The sequence below is a fragment of the Pollachius pollachius genome (genome assembly GCF_949987615.1).
Source record: "Pollachius pollachius genome assembly, chromosome: 16".
Lineage (NCBI taxonomy): Eukaryota > Metazoa > Chordata > Actinopteri > Gadiformes > Gadidae > Pollachius > Pollachius pollachius.
In genome coordinates, this window is record NC_136949.1 from 7,920,475 (window position 1) to 7,931,201 (window position 10,727).

At 43.0% G+C, this 10,727-nt stretch overlaps 2 protein-coding genes across 2 annotated transcripts; both read right to left on the minus strand.

Annotated features, from left to right (window-relative positions):
- Positions 1–431: 431 nt before the first annotated feature.
- Positions 432–1,421, minus strand: lnc.lemp (lncRNA encoded micropeptide). Its single transcript, XM_079754225.1, has 2 exons — positions 1,225–1,421; positions 432–755 (listed from the first exon to the last, which is right to left on the minus strand). The coding sequence occupies exon 1, from the start codon at positions 1,396–1,398 to the stop codon at positions 1,228–1,230; it is 171 nt and encodes a 56-aa protein (XP_079610351.1). The 5' UTR covers positions 1,399–1,421; the 3' UTR covers positions 432–755; positions 1,225–1,227.
- Positions 1,422–1,642: 221 nt separating this feature from the next.
- Positions 1,643–10,095, minus strand: scml4 (Scm polycomb group protein like 4). The gene is made up of 7 exons (XM_079754158.1): positions 9,881–10,095; positions 8,995–9,028; positions 8,182–8,387; positions 7,568–7,697; positions 4,882–5,097; positions 4,381–4,526; positions 1,643–3,119 (listed from the first exon to the last, which is right to left on the minus strand). The coding sequence occupies exons 3-7, from the start codon at positions 8,380–8,382 to the stop codon at positions 2,994–2,996; spliced, it is 819 nt and encodes a 272-aa protein (XP_079610284.1). The 5' UTR covers positions 8,383–8,387; positions 8,995–9,028; positions 9,881–10,095; the 3' UTR covers positions 1,643–2,993.
- Positions 10,096–10,727: the final 632 nt, after the last annotated feature.

Genomic DNA, 10,727 nt, shown 5'->3' on the forward strand with positions numbered 1-10,727 from the left:
AGGCAGTGTTGGGCTCCGCACAGCTGGAAAATGCTTAGTGCCTTTGGCTAACAGGTCCTGTGCTGCCAAAGGCACAATCGATTGAACAATATACCTATCTATTCACACACACACACTTACACTCACACTCACACTCACACACACACACACACACACACACACACACACACACACACACACACACACAGCTGATGCTCACTGGGGTCCACTTCAGGTGACAGTCATTCCCTCTATCCTAAATATATGATTGCAAAAAGAGGGACGACTACCTGAAGCTTCATTATGTCTGAATGACTATCCTACACCTCAGAAAAGTTATGCCTGTTTTTGGTCAAAACAGGCAATTTGAGAAAAAAGGTGCAGAGGGTTTTACAGCTATAGAAAAGAAACATATATATATATACAGATATACAGATGCAACCTTTGTAAAAATGCATTTATTTTTGGCATATTGCATGATGTGTATTACGTTACAGAAATCAGTATTCTATTAAGCTAATGTCAGACAATGGCTCGGATAGAACACATAATGCTCAGACAAAGATCCCTTCAGCTTCAAGATACTTGAGGGCAGAAAAGGTTGTCCATTCATATTAAAAGTCGATGTCAGGAATAGTGAAGGATAAAATCAATTCCCCACACGTTAGTCCTTCAGTCGACTCATCCCAAGAACCAGAGGGCCAGCGGTGGAACATCTCCTAGGAGAAGTATCTTCACGGTGTTTACAAGCATACATAACAGCAGGCTCCCCGAACCTGAAACACAAGAAACACGACTTAGTACAACATGATCAGGCTACACAGGAATGAATGACAGCAGAGAACATGATTCATGGTGAGCTGTCATTCATTATAGGCTATTATGTTAACGCCGTTGTGAATATAACATAATATATATATATATATATATATATATATATATATATATATATATATATATATATATATAATACATCGTTATTACATTATTTGTGTCAACGATGGATTTAGAAACTAAGCAACGATTCTGTTTTCATATTACACTAATGTATACGGGGTGAGCCTGTTTTTCAAGTCGTGATGCTATCATAATCAGTTAAATAATATAAAAATAATAAAAATCACAAGCTAGTAATAATCGGTTTGGTTATTACCTATGTAGAACACCACAATAATAAAATATATGTGACCTAGCATAAACCTAAATATGCATTTCTTATATAAGATTCAAGTAAGGTGATCTTACCATTCAGGCCAGATCCAATTTCTTCTGTGTTTCTGTGAGTTTCGCCTGTAGACGCTTCTTTCTCCAATCAAGAAACTGTCGTCTCATTCGGTTTGCTTGCCAGCCCGATGCGAATCCGACCGCGAAGGAAATCGCGATGGCAACTTGTAACGTCCTCTCTGATATGTCTGCCATATTCACCTCTGCCTGACAGATGAGTTGAGCCGTACAAAAGGCATGGATAATTTTGGTTACAGGAAGTAGGAGGTATCTAGTCTCGCGATAGGCAGTATTCTCGCGGAAACACAAAAGAGGCCATTCAGATGCATTACACATATTGAGTGCAGACTCTGAAATAAAAAATACGTAATGAAGTAAGGAGATAATGAACATTTTCACTTTTATAATCATAATTCAATAGTATAAAATGTTTGTACACATTTACAAATAGAAACAAAACAGAACACCACCTATTGGCCCCGAAGGCACAAGATGATAATAAAGTAGTCCTTCAAGATTAATATTAAACGATAACATTTTTATACGAGTGTATAGAAAATGCATAATCCATGAAAAGACAACACAATTATATAATGTTACACATAAATATATTGGCCCAAGACAACAAAAGTGTTCACTTGAGAGGTTGTTAATGAGATTGAGCATTCATTCATATTGAGAACAATAATTAAATCCTCAATAATTTAATCCTCAAACGGTGTGTGTGTGTGTGTGTGTGTGTGTGTGTGTGTGTGTGTGTGTGTGTGTGTGTGTGTGTGTGTGTGTGTGTGTGTGTGTGTGTGTGTGTGTGTGCATAAGCATAAAAACGTGCATGAACAGCAACGTTGCGGAGAAGTTGAGACATTGTTGATTGCAGGGTACCTGAAGTCATGTCAAATAATGGCATAGGTTATTCTAGTAAACACTATGAAAAGGGTCCTTCAAGTTACAGGATTCTGCTACACATTCCTCTCAATTGAACCCTATTGGAATGCTTCCACTGGAAAAGTGAACAGGTTTACAAGACTGCACTGTTGGAATGCACAAAGGCTGAGAGTGTTTCTATTACTTTCTGCTCTGTTGGTGGTGAAAATGTGTATGCTGCACCTGCTGACGAGGAGGGGAACAGCGTGCACCGAAAACATGGAGGTAATTCGTTGTCATGCCAACCAAACACCATGTTGGGTTTTGTTGGTCATGAAATTACGGAGAGATATCAGAGATATTATTTTATAAAGGAAAGCAATCACATCTTTGTTTACTTTGCATTCCACAAATAAAAGCCTCTCAGTCCTATTTTAAATACCAAGAAGTCAAAAATAACTGTACAGCAGGCCACAGGTAAAACGACCAGCTTTACAGAGAATAGGAGTTCAAATGTGGCGGTGAGGTACAGACAAATGCAGTTGGATTTAGTATTTTGCTGTATCAGAAAATGAGACAATAACTGTACAGTTAAAAAAAACAAAAACATTTGCTATTCCAGGTCAAATATTCGTAGCTGCCATGTGTCCAGGAGGACTACCTTCAACCAAAATCCATTCGGAAACCTGCAAAACAAAGATGCAAACCGTGCCTCAGTAATGTATATGGTTTCAGGTGTCTGAGAAGCAAACCACGAACCAGTAGCGTACGAAAAACGCACGAAAAACGTACGAAAAACGTACAAACCCGACACTGGTCGGGAACTACTACCGACAGGTGTAATCTTGAAAAGATCTTCTGGAATAAACGGTTAAATAGGGTTACTCCATCCAGAGAGAAAGCTCTTCTGGCCCGTCTTCAGTGAATCACGGTCGGTTCTGTCGGAGCCTGTCGATGTGGTAGCACAGTTTGAGCGCGGGCCCCAGCTTCAGTCCTAGGTACTTCATCATCATCTCACTCTTCAGCAGCAGGAGTGCATCTCCATCGATCTCCTGGAACACACAGGCGGACCAGAGGAAGAGATCATCCCTCTTGAAGTCGCTACAAAGACTGGTTGTGGGAATTCTTAAAGGAAGAGAACAGACTTCGTCTTTTTTAAGTTCAGCGTAATTCAGGGGGAACATGTTCACAAGCAATTCAGAAGTGTCCTCCGAGATAAAGATTCGGAAGGTTATGCAATTGACACAGCTGGCAATCATTCACTATATGGTCCAATGTCTATAATCTTCTCGCAAGTCAATAGTTCACCACAGGAGTTATGTGGGAGGATATACTGTAAATCACTAGCCTTGAAATTATCCTTGAGGGAATCCTCCACTATGGATTTTTTTTCACTTTTGTTAACAGAAATTGATTTTTTTCCATCTTGTTTTCCCTCCACAGACCAAAAAGATTGTGAGAGAATAAATCCGTATTTTGATTTATCACTCTTTTACCCACAAATATATATTTGCCTCCCATCCATATGTGGTGGGTTGTGAATTTTGAGTTTTTGGAGAAATGTTCTTATTGTCCGCTCAATACATTATACTCCTTAATGGAACCAACAAATAAAATATTCCTGAAAAAAGAAACTCTGAACAAAAGTCAAAGCCGCAGTAAGGTGAATTTGTACAAAAGGGAACCCCTGAACCTAATGCTAGTACTATCGATAGTAGTATTGTGAGAGTACTATGAACTCACGGTTTCATCAAGGTTTCCTCTGAACCTAGTACTAGTACTAGCGGCGGTAGTGTTGTGTACTGTTGTGTACTGTTGTGAGGGTACTCTGAACTCACGGTTTCATCAAGGTTTCCTCTGAACCTAGTGCTAGTACTAGTGGTGGTAGTGTTGTGTACTGTTGTGTACTGTTGTGAGGGTACTCTGAACTCACGGTTTCATCAAGGTTTCCTCTGAACCTAGTGCTAGTACTAGTGGTGGTAGTGTTGTGTACTGTTGTGTACTGTTGTGAGGGTACTCTGAACTCACGGTTTCATCAAGGTTTCCTCTGAACCTAGTGCTAGTACTAGTGGCGGTAGTGTTGTGTAGTGCTGTGTACTGTTGTGAGGGTACTCTGAACTCACGGTTTCATCAAGGTTTCCTCTGAACCTAGTACTAGTACGAGTGGTGGTAGTGTTGTGTACTGTTGTGTACTGTTGTGAGGGTACTCTGAACTCACGGTTTCATCAAGGTTTCCTCTGAACCTAGTGCTAGTACTAGCGGCGGTAGTGTTGTGTAGTGCTGTGTAGTGTTGTGAGATAACTCTGGACTCACGTGTTTCCTGAAGGCTTCTGCGTGCGGCCCAAGGGCCTGAGGGTCCGAGTCTCTGATGAACCAGACCACCTCCTCCACCCCCCAGCTGGACGGGTCTCTGCCAGCGGGACGTTTGCAGTCCCCAGCCTCAGAACCGGGGCTGTAGGCTGTACACGACCAAGGGAGGGGGGGTGGGGCGTGTTGACATCATGTTTCCAAGTTTCAATAAGCTTCAACAACAAGAGCGCAAAAATACTTATGACTATGATCGGGGTTGACAGAGATGAATCAGTAATCTGTTACACAGCCTTTTAAGCATACCACCGGATCAAGGAGTTTCAGATATGAATAAAGATAGCATTTGTTCCAAGGTGGTTGATGATATAAGCGTTGACTTTCTTTGGCAAGCAAGCCATTAAGGAGCACACATCGTTAAGATGTCTACAGCTAAGCCAGGTCACAGACTTTGGGGATCTTACCCAGAATCCTTGGACTGGGAACACTACCCTTGAACACACTCACCTGTGTTTCTGTTGGGGTCCTGGAAATTCCTGGGACTAGATGCTTGTCTGCACATGGTCATGGAGTTGGAGCAGCCGCTGCTGCCGCGGTAACCGTAAGAGTGCTTGGGTTGGAACCCCGTTGCCATGACACCGAAGGCCGAGTCGCTGGGGTCGACGGCGTAACGCTTTGAGTCCACCGGGTCGCACAGAAAGTCGTCTGGCACCGAGGTCTCTGCTGAGGTAGCAGGAGGCAGGAAGTGATGTCAGAACAGCTGTGGTTTAGGACGGTGTGAACACTTGCAGGATGTAATGGGTTTCAATCATCCCGGTAACCAGTCGTACTGTGTGCAGTAAGAATGTGCAGGTGATTTCATTAGTATTTGGCCATTCATGAGAATCATGAATAAAGGATCCATGATCACTTTGTTAACACTCTATTTCCCTGTCTATTAGTTAGTCATAAGTCTAAAGTAGACGTTACTATGCAGAGTAAAATCCAATGAGTGGGTCTCATTTTAAACTGTCCTGCTACTTAACGACAGCTTTGCGTCGGACATTAAATGCCCAAATGTGTCATTCTGTACACTGTCTTTAATATAGAAAGACAAATGGCAACCTGCCTATGCGTATAGAATAGCCTCAAGCAGCAACAGCATGCAAATTGTAAATTGAGGGGCCACCAAATGGCTTAAACAAAGCCATTTCCTTGATTTAATGGACCATGTTCTTTGTCTAACCTCTGTTATGACCCCTAATTGTGGTGTGAACGAGAAGATTTTCCTGGTCCCATTTATCACTGTTGCAGGAAAAGGTAAATACGTCTACAAATATAATGACACAAAAAGGTAAAAGTTTGGTTGTTTATGTTGTAAAATCAATTAAATTATGAAAAAAATATCACCGGATTGGAATGTATTAATCACCATGTTCCCTTCCATAGACACATCGAGCCTATCTGACGCACTATACCACACACATACCAACAGAAGCTTGCACACATTCATGCATATATATAAAACTGCAGGGCTTAAGTTTTCCTCCCAATGGTAGACCATTGTGTTTAATGTGAAATGTAATACACACCTATCATTCTGTTCTGGATATCCCTGCTCTAGGAGGCAATAACCTCAATAGGTCCTATAGGTATAACTTGCGTTGAAACATCTTCCCACAAAAATACATGAACATGCTAGTGTTTTATAAGGAAAACATTGCGAATATCAACATAAAGCATTGGTATCCAATGAAGTTAATTAAAAGGAAAGTTAATTAAATTGCAATTATACTCTGTACCAAGAATCACATGAATTATGCATACAATATACAGTAAGCTGTTCCGAGAGCATCTTAAATCTGATTCGCTTAATGTATGTCGTTCTTTTTTCCCTCCTGTATTTAATCAGAGAGCTGCTTTACATGTCTGCCTTTGTGTGTGTGTGTGTGTGTGTGTCTGTGTGTGTGTGTGTGTGTGTGTGTGTGTGTGTGTGTGTGTGTGTGTGTGTGTGTGTGTGTGTGTGTGTGTGTGTGTGTGTGTGTGTGTGTGTGTGTGTGTGTGTGTGTGTGTGTGTGTGTGTGTCTTGAAAGCCTAACATCAGGCGTATCCATGCTTTACAGATCGGTGTGGTCTTTGATTCTACTATTTGTAATGCAAATATTTGCGAAGCCATTTTGAAGCATTTGGGAATAGAGTAAGCTAGAAATGGTGGAAGTGGGGAAACATAAATATATGATGAAGGAAGGCTTGACATTCCCTTTGCTTGTATGAAAGATCACACACAACTTTTGTTTTCTTATCTCATGATTTGCAGCAAAGCACGAGATTATTAGACGATAACAAATAAATATTTATGAAAATCATGTGAGGACATATGTATCATGTGAATACGAACATAATGAGACTTGAAATTTCAATTGAGCATGTGAGCACAAAAACACAATCTCTCTCATACACAAACAAACACACACACACACACGCACACACACGCACACACACGCACGCACGCACACACGCACGCACACACGCACACACGCTGTTTCACAAGTGCAACCTTCATGCAACAGAAGGCTTTGTTAAGCTGACTCAATGCATTCATGTTTAGAGTTAAAATCTCTTTTCTGCTCAGCTGTCAGGAGTGAAATTTCCCAAATCAGGAACAGATGATGTATGATGAAACTGCATACCTGACTGCTTCAATGTTTGTTTCTGTGTGTGTGTGTGTGTGTGTGTGTGTGTGTGTGTGTGTGTGTGTGTATGTGTATGTGTGTGTGTGTAGAGGCTCTTCCTCCAAAGAGGGCAAGAAGAATGGTAACATTTAAGCATTTTGCTCAATGTGTTTATGTGTGTGTGTGTATATGTGTGTATATGTATGTGTGTCTGTGTGCGTATGTGTATGTGTGTGTGTGTGTGTGTGTGTGTGTGTGTGCGTATGTGTACGTGAGTATATGTGTGTGCGTGCGTGCATGTGTGTGTGTCTGTGTGTGTGTGTATATATGCATGTGTGTGCATATGCGTGTGTGTGTCTGTGCGCATATGTGTATGTGTATGTGCGTGTACGTGTGCGTGTGTGTGTATATGTGTGTGTATGTGTCTATTCCGGTTTGTATGTGTGTGTGCATATGTGTATGTGTTTGTGTGTATGTGTCTATGCGTGTTTGTATGTGTGTGTGTGTGTGTGTGTGTGTGTGTGTGTGTGGGGGGGGGGTACCTGTGTGGGCCTGGGGCGTGGCCGACCGGGGGACGATGGCCGCGTCCTGGGGGAGGGAGCTCAGCTCAGGCTCCGGGGTACTGCTGGGGGCGGAGTCAGCTAGAGGGGACATCAGCATCCTGGGCTTCAGCTGCACACACACACACACACACACACACACACAAACACACACATACACACACACACATGATAATGTATGCACACATACACAGACAAATAGACACACACACACACACACAAGAACATATTTCCCCAAACACACACAGACAAGAACGTATGCACACATACACACACACGCATAAGAATATGCACACATACACACACAAATACACACAAGAACATATACACAAATACACACATGTTCCCACACAAACACACAGACAGACAAGAACGTATGCACACATGCGCACACACATGAAGGCATCCAACCCCCCCCCCACACACACAAACTCAAACGCGAACACCAACACCAACACCAGCACCAACGCACACAAACACACACACACACACACACACACACACACACACACACACACACACCAAATCAATAAGCAAAACGACTAGACAACTCAAACATTAGTTATGTTTATTTCACATACAGACAGCCTTCATACCTTGAAACCAGGCTTCCTTCCTCTCTTCTTAGGCACTTTCATGGCAGAAAGGACTTCTGGGTAATGGTGCTGAAATTCCATCTTACGGATGGGTGGTCGGCCTCTCTTCCTGCCAGGCACCTTGGGTGGGGGCCCCACCGTGAACTGGGGGCCAAGACCGGGGTTCTGCATGTCTAGAGCAGCAGACGATGAGATGCTCATGTGACCTGAGTGAGAGAGTGAGAGTAAGAGAGAGAGAGAGAGAGATTTAGAATCCGAGAGATTTAGAATTTCACGCCGATTTAGAATCAAGGAGAGAAAGAGAGATAAATAGTTTACAGAAAATAGTTTATATATAATAACTACCCCCTATTCCTACCTCTTTATATATTAGTCAAACAGTTAACGTTTACAAAATGTATAACTATTGCTATTTTTATTTGTATGATGTATCATTTATATCGTTTTTCATTTTGTGCCTTTGCAATGTAAATATATGTCTTCCAGCATGCCCTTGCAGCCCTTTGAATCTGGATGTCTTGTTAGTGAGAGAGAGAATGGATGAGAGAGAGAGACATTGGGAGATAGAGGGGGCGAGGGGGAGAGAAAGGAGGGGGGTGGTAGGGGTAAAAAAGAGAATACAAAGTAGACTAATTAAATGTTTTGACAGAAACAAAAAAGAGAAGCCTCTTGGAAGCAGATATCCATTGATGTTAGCACTCCAAGGCAGGGTTAGTAGAGGCTTTGTTAACCCACCCAACCCCCCCCCCCCCCTCAAACCCACTCTCTCTCCCACACAAATTGACAAAACTCACAGAAACAAAGCAAACGTACTGCTTGAATGTTGCCACACCCTCCTCCTCTTGCGCTGCAAACAAAACTCAATAAATATCATTACTGTCTGCATATAGCTGGAACGAGAGACACAGAGAAACCCTAACCTAGAGCCCATGCACAATAGCACACATGCACACAAATGGTCACACAAATGCACACACACACACACAGGCACAGACATAGGCAGAGGCACAGGAAGGTTAACAGGAAACAGAGAAATGCAGACATATAAATATAGACCGCAAAACTCCTAGCTTAATCTATACACACCCACACATACACACACACATAAACCTACACACACACACACACACACACACACACACACACACACACACACACACAAAGACATAAATTCCCACACATACATCTCCTTACCTGATATGCCCCTCTGCAGTTAACTCTACCAGGGAATAGTGTAGGCTGGTTCTTTACTCGCAAGCATACATGTATGTTTAACTGAACTACTGAAATGTGTCAAGACGTTTCAAAAGACACCCCGCAGTTGGTCGACTCAAACGCCCTCTCTTTAACGACTGTTGAAGGAACTTTAAAACTGCCCGTGTGTGCGTGTGTGTATGTGTGAGCATGTGAGCGTGCGTGAGAAAGAGAGAGGTAGAAAGGGAGAGAGAGAGAGAGAGAGAGAGAGATGATGGTGTGTCGATGAGACAGAGGAGGAGAGAGTGAAAGCTATAAAATAGAGCCAAAAGCCGAGAGAGGTGAGAGGATACGACGGCAGCCTTCAGAGAGAACGCCAGAGCTGGTGAATATTTATGTGCCCTGCCACGCATATTCCACGCTCCTAAATCCTCCCTCTCTTCAGCCAAACCACAGTCACATGGCATCAAGGGAATAAATACTCTTTCAGCATCGCCTACCTTACCGTGGTGCAGCGCCCTGACAGGTGAAGGACGGACGCCTCGCCGGCGCCTTGGTCGGGGGCAGAAGGGGCCAAGTGGATGTTAGCTTGATGGATCTGCTTGCAGTATCTCTCTCTCTCCTGGCTGTATCTGCATGTATAGCTCCCGTTTGGTGGATGCTGCAAAAGCACCGGCAACTCTGCAATCCCCCCTTCTCTCTCTCTCTCTCTCTCTCTCTCTCTCTCTCTCTTTACTTACCCCCAACCTTTTTTTACTCTGTCTCTTCGCTTTTCTTCGCAACAGCTCACCCCTCCTCTCTGTGCCCCCCCCCGCCCCTTTGTGGTCGCCATAGCAACACGCCTCTAACATCCCGTGGCAGAAGGCAGACGTGCTGTGCTCAATGTGTATGTGTGTGCGTGTGTGTGTGTGTGTGTGTGTGTGTGTGTGTGTGTGTGTGTGTGTGTGTGTGTGTGGGGGGGGGGGGGGGGGGGGGGGGGGGGGGGGGTGTCTGTAATGTAATTACACTAGCTGCAGCTCAGGATTTTTTCGTTTCTCACTCTAAAAAAATACAAAGCTCAGGGGCTGGGAGAAGCCATCGAGGCTGGGCCAAAGCGTTCTACACAGAGGGACAGGTTAAGTATGCACGTAGCAAACTAATAATATAACCCTGTAAAATATGGATGCAAATACAAATAAAGAATACATGAGTGTGCTGGGTTGATGCACTGATTAATGCATCAGAAGATTGATTTCAAAAACATATTGGAGAAATGTGAGGCCAAAGATTATTAATCTCTTGAGCTCTTACAACGCTCATACTTCAAGAAAGACATTTTTGCTGTCATTGTGACGTATTTCAATGGGTGAATG